The sequence below is a fragment of the Panthera onca genome, chromosome A1 (genome assembly GCF_046562875.1).
Source record: "Panthera onca isolate mPanOnc1 chromosome A1, mPanOnc1 haplotype 2, whole genome shotgun sequence".
Lineage (NCBI taxonomy): Eukaryota > Metazoa > Chordata > Mammalia > Carnivora > Felidae > Panthera > Panthera onca.
This window is the reverse complement of record NC_138339.1, coordinates 204,661,779-204,688,757: the sequence shown is the minus strand read 5'-3', so window position 1 is coordinate 204,688,757 and position 26,979 is coordinate 204,661,779. Positions and strand designations below refer to the sequence as shown.

At 37.5% G+C, this 26,979-nt stretch overlaps 1 protein-coding gene across 5 annotated transcripts in view; it reads right to left on the bottom strand.

The window, feature by feature from the left end:
- Nucleotides 1-26,979, bottom strand: part of DIAPH3 (diaphanous related formin 3) — a 516,220-nt gene that overhangs the window by 431,247 nt on the left and 57,994 nt on the right. For all 5 annotated transcript variants that reach the window (XR_013550080.2, XM_078433000.2, XM_078433008.2 and 2 more), the window contains one exon: nt 17,750-17,854. Coding sequence is in view for 4 of the 5 variants with exons in the window: in XM_078433000.2 (XP_078289126.1) it covers nt 17,750-17,854 (105 nt within the window). In the remaining variant the exon portion in view is untranslated. The remainder of the gene's footprint in view (nt 1-17,749; nt 17,855-26,979) is intronic.

The following is a 26,979-nucleotide window of genomic DNA, read 5'->3' as shown; positions in this document are numbered from 1 at the left end:
GCTTTGTAGGTTGTTTCGAAATCAAAACCACCTTAATATTTTAGCTGATTCCTTGGGTTGGTAGGATTTTTTTATTTCCTTCTTTACATCTTATATTTTCCAAGTTTTCTTCAACAATGCATCCTTTCTGAAATAAGCAAAAACTTAATATTGCTGTTTTAAATACCTTTTAGTGTATTCCCGTTAGTCATATTCTTAACTTAGATTTTGTTATTAATTTTAAATAAGCATTATACAAAAGTAATTACTTAAAGCCATTCCATTCATTTATTCATTTTTTATATAGTGTGCATTAAGATGGCATTTGAATTCTGATCATATCTTAAAAGAAAAGTATTCCTTCTCTAGAACTTTTAATGTAAGAAGGATTTAGAAATCATCTACTTTTTTTCAGTGGAGAACAAAGCAATAAGATAATAAGAAATTCTTCCGTATTGGTTGTAGACCATCTCATTAAGTGATACTCTATCTTTTTAAGTTGTATCTTTGATTTTAATAATTTTAAATTTGAACATCTGAATAAATGAAGGATACTTGCAATGTTACTTGATTACTAAACAAGTTGATCTTAGAATTTCTAATCACTTTAGTTACTGAAACACTCTTTATGTCCTAAGAAAACTCTCAAAAACACAGGGGGGAAATGTATAAAGATCATGAGCTATGAAAGTGAAATATTTAGTGAGAAAATAAAAGGAAAACACCAGTTCTTGTCACATTCCACTCTAAAAGAAGTGAACCTACGGGGAGAGGTATTCTGCCAACTCTAAGACACCCACAAATCTGAGGTTACAATTAACTTCAGATAATGAAATTCAGAAAAATCCAAATTTATCACATAATATGAGCCTATTAAAACGTCTCAAGAGATTACACATGTGCACCAAGATCAAGCATGACCTCAAGATAAAATGAATTTAGTTACCATAAAAAGCAATTTCAGGGTACTCTAGAGGAAGTAGTCTGCATGGCTACCGGCAGACACGTCCAGAGACTCAAAGTTCTGCAGAGAGTTCTATTAAGACTTTCCAGGAAAGGGAGTACCAGGCCCATTAACACACATATCTAGTTTGTACCCCATCAGGTATTCCCCACCTTCATGGAGCTTCTCGTCTATCACATTAATTCAGTGGATAATTATATGAAGTATGAGAACAGTTAAGGTAAGAAAAGCATATAACGCTGTGGGTACACACACTGTTATGCTCATGGCATATCATCCAATACCAAATAAACAATTCTCCATCATTTAGCTTCTTATATAGACTAGTTAAAAACAATTTCCTCCTTAATGATATTTCTCATTATGTTATTAAAGTGGCATTTGGATTTTTATACAGTCTCTATTAGCTTAGATCATATACCTGTCCACAAAATGCGTATTAAGTCTTGGAATGTTGACCAAGTTTATGAGCCTTCAAGATCCATCATATGTGGACATTCACAAATTCACAAAGATAAGACTATCTTAAAGCGACCTATCTTGTCCATGTGACACATGACCTCAATGCCATTTTTCTCCAATATAACATAGAAAGGCAGAGAAAGGGCACATCATTTCTTACTCAGAGCCCTCAAATAGTAACCCAGTAGGCAGAAAGAGTGGTAATGCGGAGGTCAAAACAGCAAATTCAAACAAGTCTTTAAATGTGGCTACACAGAGGCTGAGAGCTAGTTCGCAGTAAAACAGAGAAATGGATAGAAGCAACAAATAAGAAAGGGTTGACCTAGGCAAGAAGGAAGTCACCTTGAACTTCAGAGAACTGCAGTGGCTACTGCAGGTTTATGCATGCTCCCAGAACACTGCTGAATGGATAGGATTGGGTCAGTTATTAAAAACAGAATGGGCACTTGGGAAGCCGGGGTGGCTCAGTCGGTTGAGCGTCCGACTTCGGCTCAGGTCATGATCCCATGGTTTGTGGGTTCAAGCCCCACGTCGGGCTCTGTGCTGACAGCTCAGAGCCTGAAGCCTGTTTCAGATTCAGTGTCTCCCTCTCTCTCTGCTCCTCCCCCACTCATGCTCGCGCGCTCTCTCTCTCTCTCTCTCCCTCTCTGTCAAAAATAAACAAACATTAAGAAGAATTTTTAAAAAATAGAATGGGCAATTTAAAACTAAGACCTTTAAAATTAAGGGGCAGGAGACAACTTTTTTGGAGAAAACAGATAAAAAATTTGAACTTGAACATTTGTTTTATCTTAAAATAGGCACCAAACCCAGAAAATTTTATAGTTCATGAAAACAGCAAGTCAGAAAGTAATTTGTAGATTGTGGAAAAATATTTGAGGAAAAAGGCAACTTACCAGTGTCTCTCACCAATGTGGCATAGCTAAAATGTGTTCATAACAAAAGGGAAACCAAACATTTGTGAAGGAGGTAAAATTCTCAAATGAAATCATTTCTATCTTAATAGTTTCAATTCACATCACCCATTTGAGATTAACATGTTAACACATTAGTTTATATATAAAATGACTATGACAAATATGAATTACTAGTACAGTAGTCATGTTTGTAATAAGCCAATATTTATTAGTATATGATAATTTTTTTAAAAAATTAATGGGTTAAGTGATCAAGACTTTTTGGAGACTACTGACCTAAAATACAGGAGTTAAGCCAGAAGCTTCTGCTAGTCATTTAAATATACCATGGAAAGAACCTGCCAAGACACAGTAAAATGCAGCCAACATAGAAAGACTGAGTCCCTCGGTCATTTGAGAACCTAGATCTAGGTCTGTTTGAAACCAAACCTATATCTAGACCCATCTGAAGCCAATAGCTTTTCAGGTGCATGTGTCAATACGTTCCTGCTTTTCCTTGAACCCATTTGAACTGAGACAACTATTTCTAACAGAGGGTAGAATAATTAAGTAGGGGAAAAATTTAAATTATGGAAAATTATATTTTTATGACCCCATTGGAGATAACGAGAAGAGAAAAAAATCCACCGTGGGACTTCCTTAAGGTGCTGGATATAGGCATCCAAGATCAAGCTTTCCATTATTCTGTAAGTTATATTTCCATTATTCTGAAAGCATACTGTAACTACACATAGTAACATAGTTACTCCCATGAATTGAATTCTGTGACTACAAAGAGTTGATTTTTTGTATCCCCAACAGTTTATGAGCTATAATAATATCTGTTCCTGTTAACATAATCATACGTAAGAATGAAGGATAAGTTGTTTTCTGTGATAAATGACTTCGATGCTTAGAAAAGACAAGATTAGGATGGGTGTTTTAAAAAACCTTGTTTTCCAATTAGGTATGGGCCAAGTAACTGACAAGATCATACTCTCAAGAAATCATACAAACCTAAGTTTGAACTTAGACTGCGATACAAGTATAAATTCTTGGTCAAATTAAATCACACGAATGTTCACAGATGACACTTCACAGGTATGTCTCGTGCATAGGAAAAAAATCAAAGTAGGAACAATTTTATGATGCCTAGTTTTAATAATTTATTCAACTTTATTCCATTATGAAGCCAATTTAAGAATGCTTCAGCTGTAGCATACATTTGCCCAGTGTCATTTCACACTTTAACCTCTGATGGCTTGAACTTATGTAATCACTGCCCTACTTCCCATCCTATATGTTCCAACATTAACACTCCTAAACTTTATTATTAAGTAAGCCCAGTCTTAGGGATAATGAATTTTTTCAAATCACACAGCTAAAAGTAACAAAGCTGGATTCTGAACTCAGAAAAACATGGCCTGCCATGATGAGTAAAATAGGCTTTCATAAAATATTGTTCAACACAAATTTAATAATTCATACCTCCTGGAAAAGATATAATGCACTTTGTTCCTATTTCAAATTATTATTACTATACTTCAACATTTTAGTAATTTTCTTAGTATTTAAAAACAGTATCTAAATAGTTACTCATCATTTTTGTAATTTATTTTACTACTGTATATATAATAAAGTCCTAATGTCCATAACATTTTACAAGGTGTTACAGAAATTGATGGGTTTAATTACTTAATGTGCACGGATCAATTTGAAATAAATTGAAAATGAACACACCGTACACTCTACTTGATCTTGTTACAGTCTTATTTCAGAATTCACTTTCTAATTTGCAACCCAGTAGGTTGTATTTTTTTTTAATTTTTTAATATTTTTGAGAGAGAGAGAGAGCGTGCGCGTGCCAGCATGTAAGCAAGGGAGGGGCAGAGAGAAAGGGAGACACAGAATCCAAAGCAGGCTCCAGGCTCCTAGCTGTCAGCACAGGGCTTGACGTAGGGCTTGAACCCACAAACCATCAGATCATGACCCGAGCCGAAGTCGGACGCTTAACTGACTGAACTACCCAGATGTCCCTAGTAGGTTGTATTTTAAAACAGAAAATTTCTTTTACATGTCAGCGGTTTAAAGCCAAAGCCACTACAGGGAGGTAGAGGTCTAGTAGTCAAAAAGTCTGACCTCAAGGGGAAAAAAGGTCCCAGGCTTTCATTATCTAAGCCAACTCCGTTGGCTTGTTAAACTTTTTTCTTAAAAATGGGGCAGAGATACTATAGTTCTCTCTATAGAATAGTTTTTAAATAAGTTAATAGGCACAACAGGTGCACAAACAAATTGGTAGACAAATGAAATAATGAAGGAAATAATGATTCAAAGTCAATTCTGGTCGGTTAAGGACAGCACAGAACTATATTCTTAAGAAGAGTGATACATTTTCATGAGTGATACATTTTCCAAGTAGTGTACGTATCTGCAAAAGGGGTCACACAGCACTTTTCACGTTGCTGAACCATTTTATAATACAAGGTGAAATAAACTCTCAGATGCCTATGAACTCCATTTACATGGAGTACATCACTGTAATTTTTTTAACTGCATTCATATTCAAATCTGAGAAACAGGATTCTGAGCTCATCAGGCCTGCTTAATTGCACTAACATCTGCAATCAATTTAAATTCTTTAAGATAGTCTTTCACAGTGCTTGAAGTGATTTCATGCTGTGATAGCTTTAACACACTCACTAATTTATAGACACACACAAGCAGATGAGACCTATTTTTCCAGGGGTGGGGTAAAGTACTGAAGGGCAGTCTGAATTTTCCAACTAACCATGGGATATAAAAAAGGATGCATTCTGCATAACTTATGGAAATTATAGGAGAAGATGATAGCACCACATAAACATAATATAGAAATTAAAACTAAAACTAGTGTTTTATTTAAATCGATTTGTAGGTCATGGACCATTAAGAGGTTTGATGAAAGTTTACAGGTTGCATAAACAGCAAAACCCAGAGCTAGGAGTTAAGGTTACATAGAGAAACGTCATTCCTTAATCAGTCATGATTTTCAACCCTGAAAGGCAAGGGAGCTAGGACAGGCAAGAGGAAGAATGCTGGTAATCCTGAATTGTTTTTTTAGCCCGATATAAATTGGCATCAGACCAAGAATATGAAACTCACAATGAGAAGACTGGAGGATTTGGGCAGATGGCAGCAGCAGTGGAGGTTTTGAAACTCACTGGATTCCCACAGAAAAAACGACTAAAGGGCAAAACCAAAAACCTAACGATTCTGAGCAACAACTTATCTCTGTGATCCTCAAAATACAAGTGGTTGGAAAGAAACCACTAACAACCTCAAAATCTACACATTGTCAGTGTGTGTGTGTGTGTGTGTGAGAGAGAGAGAGAGAGAGAGAGAGAGAGAGAGAGAGAACAAACAGAGGAGGCAAGAAGGTGGCTGACGAACATGAAAACACGACCACCCCAGAAGAGCCCACTGGTGGTCATTAGAAAACTCAGTAGGTTAATCTGCGAACAGCAGCTAAAACTGGGTGGAGTATACAGCCCACTCCAATTGTGGGTGAGCCCAAGTGGCAAAAAAAAGAAAAAAAAAAAAATCTAAAGAGACAGGAGTAGTCTGTGTCCCATGAACTGCAGGACAGCACCCGCACTGTGGAGAAAGTGCTGAGGATGAAATTAGAACAGAGAACGTTCATACAGAAGATGAACAGTCACCACAAAAACAAAACCATAAGACGTGGCAAGGTAACTTACAATTTCAATATGAGTTAAGAGACACTGAGAGAATATAGAAGACCTAGTGGGAAAAAAAATTAAAACAGAATTCCAAAAACTCAGAAATGAGGTATGAGAACTCGGAGCAGGGGGTAGAAACTACAATAAATTTTTAAAAAAGTGAAGTCTTCACTTAGAAGTGAAGACTACAGTGGTGCCTGGCTGGCTCAATCAGAAGAGCATACAATTCTTGATCTCACGGTTGTGAGTTCGAGCCCCATGTTGGGTGTAGAGATTACTAAAATAAATAAAACTTAAAAAGAAAAAGAAGAAGAAGAAGAAGAGGGGGAGGGGGAGGGGGAGGGGACTACACTACAGAGAATAAGAACAACAAAAATAAGATAAAAAGGATTTGGGACAAAGTGGCATAATGAAGATATACAAGTCTAATATACAGATAACAGGATCCCTGAAGAAGAAACCAAGGCAGGACAATAGAACAGTTTCATGAAATTTAAGTGAGGGGAAAAAAAAAAAAAAAAGGACATAAAAAGCACATAATGAAGGTATATTACATACCAGATAATCCCAACCCAGACATCTAGATGAAAACAGGGTGCCGGAGTGGCTCAGCGTGTTAAGCATTCAACCCTTAATATTGGCTCAGGTCATGATCTCACAGTAGTGGGATCCTGTGCTGAGTGCAAATCCTGCTTGAGATTCTCTCTCTCCCTCTGAACCTCCCCTGTGTGTGCTCAAGCTCTCGCACGCACGCGCTCTCTATCTCTCAAAATAAAATTTTAAACAAAAGAGCCAGTAACCTGTAAGGGATAATACTTAGTTATCCACAGAACTTTGGACACCAATACTGTCATGCTTTATGCCAGAAGAAAATGGTATGTTTAAGATCCTAAGGGAAAAAACTATGTGAGCCAAAGATTTTATTGCCAAATATAACTGACTAAGCAATAAAAGGCATATACAGTTATCAATATGCAATACTCAGGAAATACTGTTCCCAGGAGCCCTTTGAAGGAATCTATTACAAAACAAACTTCAGACAAATGTCTAGAGAAATATCAACTTAAGGACTGATGGTGAGCATTAAAATACAGTTACTTGCAAATAAAGATGAAATGGGGGCTAAATAGTTACTCATAGAAGGAAAGGCTAAATGGGAACTAGAAAGAAATGTAAAATGTAATGTCTACATAAGTCTACATATGTTTAATGCAGATATGGTACAAGAGCAGCAGTCGGACACAGCATAGGCAAAAGAAACCTTTTTTGAATATATACACACAGCTTTGTTTTTCTTTTGCTAGATCTCCACTGAAAAGTCCTGGAAACAACAATTAACCTATTAGCAATAAGCATCCGTGACACCCAGACTGTTCTTGAAATACCACTTCCCCCTGAAGGAAATGATTGACTCCAGGCACAGTGAGAAAGGAACCTGGTTTGTCAGACCTTGCCAGATAGGAATGAAACAATCCAAAATTCCTAGGGTCATGCCAAAATGACTAGGAGCACCCGGGCAAGGGCCTGCTGGTCAAAGACAGGACAATCTGAGCTTCACTAAGAGTAGTAATTACGATGCATAAGTTATCCTAATGACATTTTTTTAAGTTTATTTTGAGAGAGAGAGAGCTCATGTGTGCACACCCACACACACATGCATGTGTGAGCAGGAAAGGAGCAGAGAGAGAGAGAGAGAGAGAGAGAGAGAGAGAGAGAGAGAGAGAATATCAAGCAAGCTCATTGTCAGCGCAGATCCTCATGTGGGGCTTAATTTCGCAAACCATGAGCTCACGACCTGACCCAAAATCAGGAGTCAGATGCTTAACCAACTGAACCACCCAGGTGCCCAAGTAATAATATCTTAATATCAAAAACTGGTTACTTTCAGGAACACCTGGGTGACTCAGTTATAGGTCTGATTTTGGTTCAGGTCATGCCCTCACGGTTCATGGGTTTGAGCCCCGCATTGGGCTCTGTGCTCTCAGCACAGAGCCTGCTTCAGATTATCTGTCACCCTTTCTCTGCCTCTTCCAACTTGTGCTCTCCCTCCAAATTAAACAAACACTTAAAAAAAATTTTGTAACTGGTTACCTTCAGAGGGTGATAGGAAACCAATTCGGTATAGTGAAAACTGGCAAAGGAAAAAGAATAAAGCATTTATCCTAAATTTCCTAGATCATGAAGTAATCAGTATTTGAGAGGAAAGGACTCTTTACAAGTGTGTTCCAAAAAGAATACGCAATGGGAAAAAGACTCTTCAACAAACCATGTTGGGAAAACTGGACAGCGACATGCAAGAGAATGAAACTGGACCACGGGCTTATACCACACACAAAGATAAATTCAAAATATATTAAAAGGGCCTAAATATGAGACCTGAAACTGTAAAAATCCTAGAACAGAGCACAGGCAGTAATTTCTCTGGCAATGGATGCAGCAACTTTCTCCTAGATATGTCCCCCAGGGAAAGGAAAACAAAAGCAAAAATAAACTGTTGAGACTACATCAAAATAAAGAGATTCTGCATTGCAAAGAAAACAACAAAACTAAAAGACAACCTAAAGAATGAGACAAGATATTTGCAAATGGCCTCTCTGATAAAGGGTAATTCCAAAATACATGAAGAACTTAAAACACCCAACACCCAAAAACACAAATAATCCAATTAATATTGGGCAGTAGGCAGGAAGAGACATTTTTCCAAAGACATACAGATGGCCAGCAGACACAAGAGAAGATGCTCATCATCAGGGAAATGCAAATCAACACTACAAGGAGAGATCACCTCACACCTCACACCTGTCAGAACGGCTAACATCAAAAACACAAGAAACAGGAGAGGATGTTGGAAATGATGTGGAGAAATAGGAACCCTTATGTACTGCTGAGGGGAATGCAAACTGCTACAGCCACTCTAGAAAATAGTATAAAGTTTCCGCAAAAAGTTAAAAATGGAACTATCCTACGATCCATTAATCGTACTACTGGATCTTTACCCAAAAAAATACACAAACACTAATCCAAAAGGATACATGCACTCCTACGTTTATTGCAGCATTATGTAAAATAGCCAAATTATGGAAGCAGCCTAAGTGTCCATCGATAGAAGATGGAGAAATAAGATGAGAAGGAAGTGACCCCTATAAAAGTCAGTCAGTCAGTAGTTCAAAAAAAGAGGTTGGGGGGAGAGGTTTGAGATGGACAGGGTAGATGCAGGGCTTTCTCAGTGGTGGCAAGTTCCATTTGTCAACCTGGTGTTTCCCTTATGATAATTCGTTAAGCTACATATTTGGTTTTGCTGTTTTCTATAACTATTTATAATAAAAAGTTGAAAAAAAAATCTTGGTTTCTCGTTCTAGCTGCAAATCTTGGGGATGTCACTCCATAGGCCTTACTCATTTTAAAAATGTAGAGACGTCCTAAGACATATTCCAGACCTGATATAAATAAACTCAACTACAAAAATGTCTAATCAAGGAGAACAAAACCATTCTTTACAAAAACCATGTCAGATAATGACTTAACTCACCAACAGTGTAATAGAACAGCTTTCCCAAGGAACAAAAAAATCTACCAAAAAAAAAAAAAAAATCTTGTATAACAGTATTAATATACAAGAAGCAGTCAAAGCCTAAGGTTGTCTAAATTTACTTTTTAAGTATTTTTTCACATGTTAATGACCCAAGGATAGAGTTCCCAGTTTACTTCATCTATGCCTGAAGGCTTTCGGATTTTAAAAGGATTTGAAATAGTTTTGTATTACATTGATATGTGATACATATTAGAAGATATACCAACCGTATTTTCTTTGAAGTGGGGGGAAACCATTGTATTACACCAGTTAGGAAATGGTAATAAATCAAGAAGAATAAAATTAATAATTAATGCTTTTTGTGCATCCAATTAACCTATGAAGTATTTTTTTAAGTATGTATAGAATTTATTCTGTTTAGAAATGAAGAACTGAAAGGCTGTCTCTTAAGTCCAAACTAAATTAAAGGGGTTTTAAGTTTACCGCCAACTGGGAAGATAAGTCAGTCCACTAAAGGTTTTAAAGCAGGCATACTCTTTTTCTTCTTATTAATACTGTTCTATTAGGCATCTTTTCCCAAAACAGACCAGGTTCTTCCATCTGTTATAATAGATAAAATCATCAGAGGGAAATGTTAAGTGGCCAAGTATCAGGATTTCTTGGTAGCTACAGTATGCTACTTGAACACCAATTTGACCTTATGTACATTCAAGCTAGCCTTGAACCCAAAGGACCTTTATTAATTAACAGCCTCTATGCTTTGCCTTTAAATTCCATCAACTCCTAGTCTTTTGTTGAATTAATGTTACACTAGCAGACATCTACTGATGAGGCTCATCCTGTAGAGCCCATCTCTGGGCTAGTTTTCATCTCTGATTGTACAGTAGAATCACCAAGACAGATTTTCTAAATACTGGAGCCTTGGTACCACCTGCAGGAATTCTGACTTGTTAAATGGTAGGGTTCAGACACCTATTTTTTTTAAGTTCTCCAGAGGATTCTAATGAATATCAAGGTTGAGGGCTATTGTTCCTGACCACTCTCTTTGCCCTCAATTCATCAGTTACCTTTCGCCTTCACTCGCTGAAAGGCAAATGTAGATATGTAGCATTTTCATTTTCTCATATTCCTTCAGAACATTTTTTTCTTTTAAAAGGTTCCATAGGGCTATTTGCTCATTATTTCCATCTCCATCAAATCACATGCCTCTTTTTTCTAGCACTTTCAAAGGTTGTTTTTTTTTTCACTACTTTTGCAGTTATCAGTCATGAGAAGTTTAATTACATTCATAAAATCTAAAAATTATGAGCAGATCAAAATATCTCAGACCAAGACCCAACTCAATGAGAAAGATAAAGACAGCCGCAGATGATCTCCAATGCCACAAATGGTATAAGCATCAGTGACCAAAACTCTACATTTGACCAGTAAATAAGTATTTCTGGCGAGTCTTTTAAAAAATGGCTATAAGAAAAGGTATCTTTAAGGTGTTTAAAAGATTGAAAATCCACAATGCTAACTTAAACCTAATTTCTTATAAAAAAAAAAAAAAAGAAAAGAAAGAAAGAAAGAAAAAAGCTGACTGGTTTCTTCATTATCATCTCCTGCCTAAGCAAGAACACACTGCAGTAATAGAGAACATTAAATGCCACCGGTGCCGCCCAGAAACAACTCATAATGAAGCTGGATGAATTTGAGCTGTTGGAAGATCATTTTAATTGTACATAAATAAAACCTGTCCTATATAGGCAGAAATGGAAATTAAAATGCCAGTTAGATTATTAAGAAATACTTCTAACAAGAAATTGCTTCATTGCCCTGGGGCTCTAATATTTTCCCCAACTCAGCAGACAAGACCTGGAGACAAACAAGCAAAATATCGTAAGCAAGGGCATTGTTGATAAATAGGTAAGTGTCTAATACCGAGTACCAGCCACAAATTTTTAGTAAGCTTTTATGTTACAAGTGTGCTTTGATCAATTCCCTAACCTGAAATGGAAGCCAAAAAGTAATCCATGTTAACTGTAACTAGCAAGAATGTATAAAACTGTCTGGTTCATCGAAGTTTCCAGCAGCTAAAATATAAACCTTTTAAGTAAAAATGATGAAAAGTGAGAGGAAACAAAAAGAACCTGATTTATCTGTATCTGACAATATTTTCCAAGATATATGAAAATGGACCCCATTGAGGAGGGCACCTGTTGGGATGAGCACTGGGTGTTGTATGGAAACCAATCTGACAATAAATTTCATATTAAAAAAATAAATAAAATAAAAAATAAAAAAAAAAGAAAATGGACCCAAAAAAGACTCTGAAAGGCATGAAAATACTGTATTATCAACGGGGGCATTAACAAATCAGAGCTAAGAATAAATGAACTCTAGCTTTTCTACCTATGTAGATAACACAAATCAGAACATTATTAGTATTTTTTCAAAAAAAAATCTTTTCTGATCAAGATATGTGTAGATGGACAACATTGGACAAAACCACGTTCTCCATACTTGAACATCATGCTCTACTGGGCTAGAACAAGTGGTATCATGATAACACCTTTCAAATTATCTTTAGACACTACACACACACACACACACACACGTACACAGACACGAGACCTTATAACTCTACACCTACAAACTCAATTTAGATTCATTTTATTACCTTGTTTCACAAACCTGTGAGTCTTCTATGTGCCTTTTAAAGTTATGTTCTGTAATATTTGGTGTTTATTTCTTACTAAAGAAGTCTAAGCAAGAACTACAGAAATACTTAGGGGTTCGAGGAGTAAAATGCAACACCAAGTCAATCTTTTCCAATACATGCCTCAGCTGTCTGCAGTCTCGAATGACTAGGGAAGAGAACAGTTAACAAAGTCCAAGGAAGCTACCGGATATCTGGGCACAACAAGGCGGAATTCTGCTTCTTTCTGGGAGGGGGGGAGAGGGGTGTCAAAAGGAAAAAAATGAATATAAATGGGAAATAAAGGTTGGATGCTCTAATTAAGAAGCACTCTCTCTCGGGGGGGGGGGGGGGGGGGGAGTAAAAAAAAAAAAAAAAAAAAAAAAAAAGCTAATGTATTTTGAAGGAATGAGAAGCTTAAAATCTTGAAGAGAAATTTTAGGAGCCTCTTATCCACACCTAATGGTACATCCAAAAGACAAGACCACTACATGCTGATAGCAGTCCACTCATAATTCATACAGAAGTCAACTATCAGGACAGTCTCATCTTGTATCCAAAAGTAAGTGGGGGGGGGGGGGGGGGGAGGTGGGGAGTCAACTCCAAAAAGTACGGACAAGCAAATGCTAATGTGTTACATTTCACTTTTCCCCTCCCTCTTGCACCCTCTGAGACTCCCCATCCCCCCCACCCCCCAACCCCTGCTTCCAGGGCTTTGCTTTCACTTCCTGGGATGTAGGTTTTGACTTCCAGGATTCCTCCAGCTTTCTATGGCCACTGATTACCCTGAAAAAGCCTAGAAGCAGAAGAGCAAATGGAAGATTCTTCTCAACAGATGGGAAAAGTAGGGTGAATTTTTTATGCTTACAATCCCTTTGTGATGGGGGGTGGGGGCAGGAGGGGAGAAGAAGTATCTTATAGCTCTAAATCCTACTCTCCACAAGTATCCTGTTTAACACATTTTTAAAAGTGTTTGTCAAGGAATCCATGGCTTCCTGTTAATCCTGTCAACAGACTTGTACATAACCCGGACATCGTACACCCAGAGCCAGTTCGCCCTGAATACAACTCAAGCACCCACAAGAAGATAAACACCGACATCAACCCGGGAATCACAGATACAGGGTATGATACACCAAAACCAAGGCAGCAAGTCTATTAGACTTTACCTACTGAAGGGCGCCTGGGTGGCGCAGTCAGTTGGGCGGCCGACCTCGGCTCAGGTCATGATCTCATGGTCTGTGGGTTCGAGCCCCGTGTTGGGCTCTGTGCTGACAGCTCAGAGCCTGGAGCCTGGAGCCTACTTTAGATTCTGTGTCTCCCTTTCTCTCTTCTCCTCCCCCTGTTGTGTTCTATCAAAAATAAACAAATATTTTTAAAAAAATTTTTAAAGAATTTATCTCCTTAGCTTGGTCCGTCCCCTCAAAGCACAGGAGGCCTGACAAATATCATCATTTAACATTATCTGCAGGGGTGCTTTAAAAATTTTAAGAGAAGAAAAGGGTTAATAATTAAACCACAATCAAGAATGAGAACACTCAGAGTCAGGATAAGCAAGACTGAATAATACATTTACAAGGTGCACTTTTATTAAATTATAGTTGCCTTTCATTTAGAAAATAGGAGAAATTCTTATGTAATTGTGCTTAAGAGCTCCTCTGTCCTGCTCCAGAATTTTCTTCTTACATTTTTGGGGAACAATGGATTCTCTTCCATTTGGACTATCATGTCTCATCCTAACTTCAAGGTCCTTACCACTTACTACAGAATAGTCTTACCATCCACCCAGTAATCAAATAAAAGCCAAGACTGTATTCATTCATTCAGAAAGTTTTTTTAAATACACTGACTACTGAACACCTGAGACAAGCCATTTACCAAGGAATGTCCATCTGGCCTTGTAGTACCCATCCTCATGTACGCTTAGTATACTTGATGAGGGGAGTAATTTCCGGAGTTAATTAAAGATAGAGATCCTATGCAGGCAAAAGGCTATCAGGACAGTCCAGCAACACGTGCACAGCCGCAAAGCAAAATCCCAACTTCAAGTAGCTTAAATAAGAATATGCACCCCATCACACAATAGGAGAGTCTGGAGGCAGGATTGTACATAGCCAGAGCATCAGCTCTAAGGGGTCATGTGCCAAGGATCCCACACCCTCTCACCACCATGTCAAATAACAGGAAAGAAAGTGGTTTTCTGCTCTGGATCTTTTTATAAGGAAGAGAAATCTTCCTCAGAAGCCCCCAGCACACCTGGCTTCCAGACTGTACAAGGCACATGTGGATCACCTATCCATCTACACCCTAGAAGTTGGAAAACTGTGATCTGACACTTTCAGCCTCTAACTAGGCTACTTGAATAAAATTTTAATAATCTTTTCTAACTGAAAAAGTCAGCATTACTATGAATTTGTTGGGGTTTTTTTTCCCCCTATTCTAAGAAACAAGCTTGGCTAGTTTAGTGCTTGTTTGAGGGTTAACATTTCTAAAGCATTTTCATATACTTTTTCTATACACATATATATACATATATACATACATATATATGTATACACACACACACACACACACACACACACACACACACACTTAATGCTTACCCACAAAAAGAATCTCAAAGCAAAGTCTAAGGCTAAATTTATAAAAGTTTACCTGACAAATACCCCCATGTTCTCTGGAACAACCCATCCATAAATTTTCATGGTTTTTCCTCAGAGAAGCTTTTTTGGTACTCATTAACCTAAATACCCTGGTATGACAAAGTCTGTATGTGAGAGTTAATGTGTCTCTACTTCCAGAGCAAAAATAGATGACTGGTCAGCTTGAACTTCCTACAATGTTAACCACCCACCAAATTATTCAGAACCCTCCTAGGAAAAGTCACCATCCTCCCAGCACTAATTAAAGGAGTGAATGCTTTAATCATACTTTAGATAACTAATCTATTTCAATCCTGATAATCTAATTATCTAATTCTAGTAAATAAATTCCAACCTTAGTCCAAAACGATTAGAGGATTAAAGTTTAAAATCAGTGAATGCAAACTGAAATAGATCCACTCTAATGAAGTTCAAAGTGATTTGTTCTTCTGTTAAAACGTCTGTTTGTTATCTGAAATTCAAGAACTAAAATGCACTATTATACCAACGTTTTCTAAACCAATTCTAATAATATAGTATCTCTTGTAATTATATCAAGTAAATTCATACTTGTTGGATTTAAAATTCCCTAACAGGGGGGTCTTCCCTGATCACTCTATGCAGCAGTTCAGTCAGAGGGAGGGTGGGTGAAGGGATGGGTAAAATAAAGGGGATTAAGAGTACACTTATTGTAATGAGCACTGTAATGAGTATAGAACTGGTAAATCCTACTGTATATCTGCAACTAATGTAACACTGTGTTAACTATATTTCAATAAAAAAAAAAAACAGTTGTATTATCTCCAATCCCCCTGCTTTTTTTCCCACATTACATTTCACTTATTACACGTTTGTGTGTTTCTGTTGTGTATATCCTATGTTACTCCGTAGGCCACGATGATTGACCATCCTGGTGCTTCAACTCCATTGCCTAAAATATTGCCTGATATACAGACACTTAATAAATGTGACACGGACTCACTAACAGTCAACTTGAATTTTCAAACATAAATCCGGGGCACCTGGGGCGCTTAGTCGGTTAAGCGTCCAACTTCGGCTCAGATCGTGATCTCGTGGTTGGTGGGTTTGAGCCCCGCATCAGGCTCTGTACTGACAGCTGGGAGCCTGGAGCCTGCTTTGGGTTCTGTGTCTCCCTCTCTCTCTCTGCCCCTTCCCTGCTCACCTTCTCTGCCCCTCCCCTGCTCACCTTCTCTGCCCCTCCCCTGCTCACGTTGTCCCATTCTCTCTCAAAAATAAGTAAATATTAAAAACTTTTTTTAAAAGGCTGCCATTAACTTTGACAGAAACCCATGGGGGAGGGTAAGGAAAAAAAAAAAGAGGTTAGAGTGGGAGAGAGCCAAAGCTCTCTCCCAAAGACTCTTGAAAACTGAGAACAAACTGAGCGTTGATGGGGGGGGGGGGGGGGGGGGCGGGGAGGGAGGGAAGGGTAGGTGATGGGCATTGAGGAGGGCATCTTTTGGGATGAGCACTGGGTATTGTATGGAAACCAATGTGACAATAAATTTCATATATTAAAAAAAAAGGTTTAAAAAACATAAATCCAAGTACATCAGTAATTACAGAATAAGGATTTCAACAGCGAGAACAAACAAATCACAAAGAAAAAAATAAGAAACGATTGCTACAGCCACCAGTGCTACCACAAGAGACAGCCACCAGTTATAAAACCGGTCATGTTGCAATTATGGCATCAACAATTTAATTCTAACAAGGATGAGGAAATTGAGCATCAGAGGTAAAACAAGATGCCCAATATCAAAGGGAAGATAAGTCATCCGAAATACAAGTGCTCTGACTCTTAAGTCCCTAATTCTAATTTGTGATGTCCAGGTAGCATTAAGGGACAAAAAGCAATTTTTGTCACAACAGCAGGATACAGCGCCCATCTACATAGAGAGCCAAAAAAAAAGTATAGTACTCAGTGATTTGAACAACTAAACATCAGAATGCCAAACCTGAGACATGTTTAAAAATTAAACATCACTTGAGTCTGTCTTCCCAAACAAAGGCCTCCAAGTCACTGACCGGTCTAGGAGATAAATAGAGTTAAAGTATAAGTGACTTATATTCTTGTAACCTGGTCTTTGGTTAAAGTATCCGGTGAAAAGTACAGTGTGTTAAGTAATTTTTCTCTAATCCAATTCTATTGTAAATTCAGCCAAAATCATTTTCTGCTGTCTTTCTGATTGCTTCTTCATTAGCTTCCATTTCTAGATTTCATCGAATCCATTTATTCAATTTTTATATGACTGGTCAAGCTCATTTGTTGTCCCACGAAATAAATATAATTGATTCTCTGTGCCAGTCATGGTTTCTTAGACATTTACTCATTACTTCCACCCACATATTTCATGTTTCCCTAGAAAACTGGCAGCTGAGTGGACGCTTACTGCTCCTTCCAACGTCTACATTTATAATTTGTTACAAGATAATTTTATCCGTAGGGAAACTCGCATTAAAGAGATGCCTCTAAGCCACTATTATGTGTACTGATTTACGTAGTTAGAATGTCATCAGTCTTACTTTTCTGTAATGCAAATATCATCCTGGTGTATAAGTGACATTAGAGATCAATAGCCATCTGAATCCACTAACAGGCAAAGAAGTCTTGGAGTCAGTAAACCAACCAGTCGGTGTTCCTCACCAATGCGAGGGGCTAAAGGACCACAGCAGTTTTAGAAGCTGTAAGAAGTATTTTCAAATTAAACAAACGTCCAATACTTGTGCCTTTATACACTCAAAAGCCCTCTGATTCCAGTTGCCCACAAACTGAAGCACATCATTAGACAAACGCATTGTTTTCCCCACTGCAGCACGTTCCAGCAGTATCTCTCAACTTGACAGTTTTACTTACTGTCTTGGAAGCAGTATTAATGTACTGCATCACCATTTCTTTTTTGATGCTGAAGTCCTTTTCCCGCAATGGTGCTTTCTTATCTTCATTTAAATTCATATCTTCCTGGAAAACACAATTAAAAAGCCTCATTTTAGAATCTAAGTAGAGCAGCAATTCTACATACCCTACCAACGGAAAATCAATAATTTGTGACTACGGCAGCATTAATTGTTTTGGAATGATTTACGTGTAGTTCTGCCTGGAGGAAAGCAAAGAGCAGGAGACACAGAGAAAAACACGTTCTAGATCATTTTAACAGGTAAAACACCAGAAAACCTTTTTAAATTCGCAACAGGCTAGTAAAATTACACTCTCATCACTACAGGTAATTAGACAGTTGAAGATTTCTGCCTTTCTTAAGGTCATCTGGATTCACATTTTAAATACACAAACACAAATGTAGGTACTTTAAAAAAAAAAAAAAAAGGCAGTGCACCTGAAGCTATCTTGCACTATTTCTGAAAGAGCTGTTCCATGTATCATAAAAATTAAAAGGTAAATAAGCAAGCACTTTCCTGATTCTGTAGCTACAAGTTCATAGAATCAAATACCTGGTAGAGAGCCTAGCAAAAGGCAAAGCATTCTAGTTTTCTCTTCTCTACCCCTACCAAAAATACCAACTACTTAATTTATTCTAGGTTCCAAAGAACATAAAAGTTGCACTCATAAAATGAAGTACCACCTAAAAATCTAACATTTCTCAACAGCACCAATCAAAGGTTAAAGTAACCTGGAGCTCACTACAGGTCTAACACTAACTAAAAATACAAATCAAGAATATCCACGTAAGTATGAGAATTGCTACCAGTTAAGTTGCTCTCATTAGAGGCCGTTCTGGTAATGGAAAAGGAGCCTAAGGTATAAGAAATGGCTGAAAAAGGGCTGCTCAAATGGATTTCCTCCAGATAGTAGCCCTTATTTGTAACACACAATAGAACACACTTGAATGTATACCAACTCCATAGCCTCTCAGAAACAGGTGTATAAAAATCAAGAATTCAGATCACCTGTGGAGCCCAGCAGGTTAAATTTATTCTAAGTTTTAGAAGAGTGCTACAATTCATCAGACACTGTAGTTTATGCCTTTAGCTGACTCAGTTTTTGGCTACCCATCCCTTCAAGCACTTAAAAGTCAAAATTTCCTTCATTTCACCTTGATATAAATATTTAAGATCTTAGAAGTTGTTCAACTTGACACTCTAATAAAAGGTAGTAATTAGTAATGTCACTCCCGGCTGTTCAGGTTAGAAATATCCTATTACGTGAATAATGGTTTGTTTTGTTCCTTTTTTTTTTTTTTTTTTTCCCCTCTAAGCCTGGGACTCTCAATAGGCCTTAACACCACTTAGGATTTTAGAAAGGTCTTGGGATATTCTGGTCGTCAGTGACTTGAGATGAAGCTACCAGTATTCATCAAGGTATATTAGACATTCTTCAACACATGGGCTAATCCTACACAATGAGAAACTGTCTTGTGTCCCACAGAGAGAGACACACATCTTGAAAAAGAAAATTTTATTTAAGCCTAGAATAACTCAATAGAATTAAATGTACAATGGCATTAATATGTAAGTTGTTACAGATGAAATACTTTGCATTATGTGATTTTAATATTTAATATTCTAATATAGCTGCAAGTTATAGTACCACTGGGTGTATTTGTTGTTGTTTTTGTTTGTTGTTTGTTTTTAAATAAGCTTTATCATCAGTTGTGCTCTATTTTTGAAATTTGGGTACCCCAGGACAACACTGCTTGTGGTATTTGAATCACTAGAACAGCACAGCTACATAAACCTGCACCATAGCTGTTGTATGCACGAGGTGAAGATTCAAGAATGACTTTATTATACCTTCTTCAGCAGTCATGGCCAATTGTTTATATTGAAATATATGTTGAATATTTATTACAGTGAGGTATTAAGTGGATTTTTTAAATTATGAGTGTAGGTAGTTTATATTACCTATATAGAATTTCATTGGAAGAAAGTAACGGGGAAGTTACAGGGAAGGTAATGGGTATACTGGTTACAAAAAGGCAGGGTACTTAAGAGTACTGAGAACCCCTGTATTAAATTATTCACTGTATTTTTATTTTCTTTCTAATAGCCAAGCATGGCCCAGCCTCTTTCACCAGCAAATTAAAATATGTAGTAAATACAGAATGTTAACAAACTACAAAATCCTTTAGTTGTGGCTGAAATCAAAATAAAATTTTAAGATATACACTTTTAAAAAGTTTACTGCCTTCTTTTTGGAAAGGCATACTCAAGATGACAGGAGCTCATACACAATAGTGGTATATTTGGAATTAAAGAAGAGACTCAGGGTTCTCCCAACCTCTTTCCACTGTCTTATTCCACCTCTCTTGTCTAAATACGGCAGTCACTTCATGACAGTCCCTGTTTTAAAACAAAAAGGGGGGAGACTGGGTGGCTCAGTCAGTTGAGCGTCCAACTCTTGATTTCGGGTCAGATCATAATCCCAGGGCCATGGGATCAATCCCCGTGTCCGCTCCACGCTGAGCATGGCGTCTGCTTAATAGTCTCTCTCCCTCTGCGTCTCTCCCCTGCTTGCACTCTAAAATTTAAAAAAACTAAAAGTAAAAAGAAATAAAAATAAAAGCAAAAAGGAAAATGAAGGAAGGACACTGAAAGTTTGGAATCAGCTACATAGTACCGCAGACCTTTCTCATTAGGCATGTAACTCACAGGTGGTCATTCTCTACATGTCCAGAAACCAATGGCACTGGAAAAAGAAACTGCCATTTACAAAGGGAAAAAAGGATATATAGGAGCAATGAAAAGGAAAAATATATATTTGTGTATAAAAAAAAAAAGTGCAGTATTTGTAAAATAGATTTTTATCTCACAAAGAAAAAGGCTGAAAGGAGAAAGCCCTATTGGACTTTGGCGCTGAATTTCAGCAGGGGGCAGGTGGTGGGGGTGGGTGTCTACAAAGTCCTTGAAAAATGTATTGGAAGCTTTTTCCTAGCTAATGCACATCTATATAGGGGGAGAAAAAAGTTCTTTCTTTCTACCCTTCATAGGTTCTTCTAGTTAAACTAGGAATTAAATTGGCATGAGGCTGATCAACAGGAGAAAAATCAAATTTAATTCATACATACAAGAACCCCACATACAAGAAAGATTCCAAGACAGAAAGGTAAAATGAGGTTTATATGCCATACCGAGCTGAGGCATGGGATAGGAGCCTGGGGTTTCCAAGGGGAGGAGGGCAATTCACAGGGCAATAAGAGGTTTGGTAATTAGGTATTTGTTCTGCTATACAGATGGGTCACTCAGATAAAATTTCTCTCATAGTAATGCTTTGGGAAAGACTCTCAATTTACATTCTTCTAGGTGGTTCAGACAGGGGCAAAAAAGTTTCTCTTGAGCCCTCCAGGCCTCAGTTGCCTTCAACTCCAGTAGTCCACATGCCAAAGTGGAACAGTTTGGGGAAACTTGCTCTGAATCCCTTCAGTGTCTTTAATTCCAGAGGAGCTAAGCTGAGCATCTCTGAGGGCTATCTAGGAAACTAGAGTTAGGGGTGAGGGGTGGAATCAGGGGAGAACAAGCAACTTCATTTAATAGCCCCCTGCCTTAAGGGAAAATCTTCAATGTGAGAATTTGAGCATCACATAGTCTAAGCTCCATGTGTTACAGGATAAAAAATACAGGCTCACAGAAATCGCATGACTTTTCCTAGCGAGGTGGCTATTAGAAACACAAGCCCTGGAGCCCAGACTACCAGTCCAGGGCAGTTTCCAGGTAATTATAAGAGGTCCCTTGCAAATAAGTCAACCATGTTCATGTTACTCAGTTTCCATCTGCTCAAAATGATCATACAGTAGCCCTACTGTCTTTGGTCAGGTTCCCAAGAGGTACTGTGTGAGACAAGGATCCTGGTGCAGATGACTAACAGAGGGGATGCCCTCAGGATAGGGGAATAAAGAAAAGCAAGACAGAGCAGGGGAAAGAGACTTTTGAAAATATTGCTTCAGCCTGAACTGCATGGCTGTTAGTACTACCTAGAGGGAGAGGACAGTTTGACCCCTCCGAATCAGTCAGCAGATTAGCTACAGGATCCTAGCCCCTGGAACCCAAATCTCCAGATAGGGCAGCTATAAGCTACGAGGAACCAACACTTACCACCTGGAATCTGCGTGCACCAACCTGATGAAGGTGGTCTTAGAGGGGCACCAGCAGCATCCACAACATGGTTTGAAAATAACTTACTTCCTAATAAGGCTTATTTCTAAGCAGAACTGAGTAATACAGAAACTCATGTCAATGGCCTCAACAAGCAATACAAACCACTGGATTAACCAACTCTTCCATTCAGACCTAGGTTGGGACCCTCTACTACACTGCATAGGTACAAAGTGATGCGCAGGTACAGATTTTAAGAGACCCCTGAAATGTGGTTTACTTCAATGTATCAATGTATTGAGATACATGTAGGGAATTCATTAAATATCTATTATAAACACCAAACAGGAAATATATAGAACTCATAATTGCAAAAAACCAGATGAGTAATTTGAATGAGGTTAATATTTTGTAGGTAGGACATTAAAGTTTTCCCACTTACAGAACAGATATTTATTAGCTGGCAATATTTAGCTGAATAGATCTCAAAAATATTTATGCAGTTACCAAATCAAAACTTTGTCTGAAGAGTATTGTTGTTAAAGCTCTATTAATATCTTAACAGACATTAGAAATTAACTCACTTACAGTGCTACCTTCATATACATGTTTAACCACAGTTTTGCCTGGGGAAATTGGGAGTGGCAATATCAAAAACCAATTTTCTCTCAGTTAATTACTTTCTAATTAAAAACTCACCTTAATTGAACCACTGTGCTGTTTTACTGTGGGAGTCTGACTGGAACTAAAGATAGATTTTAGACACAAAAAAATACTGCCAAAAAGAAACCCAGATCAAGGGGCTTTCAAAATAAGGATTCTTCAGAAGGATCAAGGTCAGGAAAGATAAGGAAATGTCACTGATTGCAGGGGACTAAGGATACAGAGTAAACTAAATGCAAGGTGTGATCCTGGATTGGATCCTAGAACAGAAAAAGCACAAGTAGAAAAACTGGCAAAATCTCAATAATGTAATTTCATTAGTAGTGTACCAACATTTCTCAGTTCTAATAACTGAACTCAAGTTATAGAATGTGTTGACATTTGAGGAAGTAGGGTGAAGGGTATATAAGAACGGTCTGTGCTCTTTTTGCAACCCTTCTATAAATCTAAGGTTGCTTCCAAGCAAAGCTTTTCTAAGACTAAATTGAAATATTCATAAAACTTCTGTCATAAAAATAATTTTCAAAGTATGAAAAAAATGGAACATCTTTCATTCTTAAAAAAAAAATATTTTTAAGTCCACTAAATACAAAGAGCAAGTTTGCAGTGTACTTGGCTACAATAAATACAGACTTGATGAAGGGGAAGGAAGTACACACACACACACACACACACGCACACACTATCAAAACAAATATCTGGGACTACTAACAAAGACATAGGTATCAGAATTCCATTCCAAATCTAAAGATTAGGCACTCTTTGGAATTTTCCAAAACAAAATTCAAGCTGTTCGAATTTCTGTTTTCATTCCAAATCTGCTCTGTAAACTGTCCTCATTCTTCCCACAAGCCTTTCTACATCTTTCACCAAGATTTAGTATTCCTAAATAATGGTTAAGTTCTTGCAGGCAACGTGCTAAACATTTATAAGCACTCTTACTACATTAACTGTCACTAATAACCCATGGGAGGTATGGACCGGCTTCTCTATATTGAAGAGAGAATGGAGACTTCGGGAAATTCTTTCAGTTGACCATAGTCCTATGTTATTTGAACTGTGGTCTATCTACACTCATCATTCTTATTCCATTATTTATCTCCATTTTCATCTAAAATCCCATTTCCTTTGGGGCTAATGCAATCGGACTTATCACTTATGTTGCCAACAACTTGTATTGACTCCTCTCCCATCCCATGCCTTGCCACCCAGTCTTTAGCTTCTCCACCACCAGCAATCTTTACTTCAACTTTGCTCAACCACAGTCTTCATGACTACACCTAGACCTTTTCATTATCTAAAAATGGTTCTACCTCAGGTATCATCATGTAATGCTCATGACTCTATTCTCAGACCCTCATTTTCTGTCTTTTCACTTGTCCTACTGCTGGACCACCATAGTGTTGACCTCAATAAGACCTATTTCTTGATCCCCTGTATGTTCTCCTAAAGCAGGTTAATTCTATGGATCATCATATCCTACATTTACAGAAAAGCCAACTCATTTTTCTTCTCACATTCCCTAAAGTATTTATTTCAAACTTGCCCTTCCCCAAGAGCTATGAAACTACCATTTCAACTATCATTTTCAGTAAGCAAATTTCAATTTCCTCTGTAAAAAGAAAACTTTCAATTTCTCGTTTCCCATATTACCAATTTATTCGCACACTAATCTTTCTGTATCAATTCTTGCATCCATCCAAAGATAATTCCATTCATTTATGCTCTGGATCTCCTTTCCTCTCACCTCCTGAAAGGGCATTGCATATCAATTATCCTTTTTCAATTCTGTCTCACTAAATTGTTCTCAGTTGGTTGGGTCTCAATATATAAACATGTTAATCCTTAATGGATTAAAATTAAAAGGAAAAAGCACCTTCCTTCAAACCTAGCTCTCCTTTATATATGGCTTCCTTTATTCTCCTTCACAGGTAACCTTTTAAAGAACTCTTTTCTACACCCGTTGCCACTTTGACAGTGCACAGACCACAGTGGATTTCTTTTCCGGTATTTGTTAAATATGTAAGATGTAACAAAATTTCCCAAACAGAGTTTGCTATTCCTGTTTAGAGACAAACTAGGAAACTGAGGTCATTTTCTGAAGGATGGAGCTGGAGCTAGAGATAATACTCACATCCCTAGCTGAGAGTACGAACAAACAAGGTCCAGCCCCAGAGATGGATTCTTTAGGCAGTTCTAGTAACACAGGTATTCAAACATGGCCAAGCTGAAATCCACGATGTTTCCAGGGAGCACTAGCAGAATCACACACAACCTCAGTGACCTGGAATCAGGGTGGCATCTGGTCGAAGAGTGAACAGAGCTGAGATCTTACAGACTTCACTCACATTGTGGGAGTTTCTGTGATGCACTGTATCCACAGAGAGGAATGAAGGAATATACCTTCTCTAAACTGCATGAAGATACCAAATGGGTCAATAGCAGCCCTGACCTGGAAGCCAGGTGAAAGGAATATAGTCAAGTCAGCAGCTTTTAAAACACTGCAAGGGATTCTTCCTAAGTGTTGGATGGGGCCAGAAATTTCCACAAACAAGAAAGTCCGAAGTTTGCTACTATATTTTACACACCTTGACTCCATCCTAGACTGACAAAATACTAATAAAAATAACTACTTTCCATGTTTTCTTGGCAAAACTGAGGTGAGGGTGTGAAATAATCTTAATACTTCCTGCACATACATGCAACTAGTTAGAGCACTAAGGAGCAATCAAGCGAAGAATGGCAAACAGAATGGACACATATTCCACCAAGTTACAAACATTTGACTCACTATTTTCATTCATGGATGTGGATTTTACAAGACAGCATGCTCATTAAATTTACATACATCAAGTGGAGTGGGATAGTTAACACCATGGAGAGTCAGATTAAATTTAAAATGATTGACTATTCAGAGAATTAAGCGAATATGTACAAGCAGCAAGTTGAAGAGGGTCAGGTTTGAGGCAATTCACCCAGAGAGGAAAAAGCAATTCACCCAGACAGGCAGAGGCATGACGAGATAGAAAATGGATGCTGCAAAGACAGGATCGTCATAGACCCAAACATTCATATTGATCAATAAGCATGATATCAGAAGGTAAAAACTGGAAGCACAGCAATAGCAAGGCAAACATTAATTCTTATTAAGTCAAAAGAAATCATCTCATTTGAATAGTGTATTAGATTTCTGTTTCATGGGTTAAAACCAACAGAACTGTTCCTGGAAACAGTCTGCTTTGGTAACATTTTATCACGACAGCTATGAATTGGTTAAGCATTTTAACAGGTCCACAAGATTCCCTAATTACTTCTCCTGAGACTTCAGATCTCAACATTCTATAAGCACAATTTTACCCATTTCTTCTAAAAGTGTTCTTCTGTTCTTAACCACATTGGAATTCATCTTCCATATCACATGTCAAAGGTCCTGCTAATGTTTATCCCTACACTAAGGTAGTATTTAGTGAAAGATTTCATGATCTTATTCCAGGTCATTATAAACACTCATAGTACACACAAACTGAATCTATCTAGTTCTGTAATTTGTTTTATTCTTAGGTTAGGTTTAGAAAACCTTTATGAGATAAATACCTTGGAAAAAAGAGCTCACAATTAAGTGTATTACTACTTCATATTCAACATGTCCATAAATATGCTAACATTACAGAACAGCTTATCTTTCTTTTGACCATCATTTTTTACTATGTTCTTATACAGTAACCTTTTTTATATATAAATGTGATTGTAGAGAAGTTATATTTTTTGGTTTTCGCACTAGTAAGGCTGGATTTCCACTGTTCTAGCCACAGTATCTTTACTCAATCCCCATTAAAATTAATAGGAATTCAGATGGCTAGCTCATTAAAAGGATGGCAGGCATAAAACAGCATTTATCCAGAGACTGACAAAGAACTCACATATAATGTTCGACCAAATACTCTAACTGAAGCTTATAGCAAGTGTAAACTATCTTAATTTGAAACCAAATTTAAAACTGTCCTAGAGCCGTTATCAAAGAACAAAAAAAGAAGAAACTCATGCATTGCTTTTCTTCCATATACTTTAAGTTTTAGCCGAATAGACAAGAAATGAAATTAACATGCAGAGAGCTGCACAACTAATTTATTTTGAAATATCATCTTGCTGGAACTGTTCAAGCATATACCTAAGCACCTATAATCACAAACAATGGTTATGTGATCTTTTAGATAAGAACACAGCTACTGGTAAAAGTTTTTATTTGCTTTTCAACTTTTCTAAACAAATGGCTATTTCTTCACAAATTACATGAAGGATCGTCAGTGGACTGAAGATACAAAAGCCAACTTTTCTAGAGGTGAAACAAGACTGAGAAAAAGCCTTCACAGCTGGAAA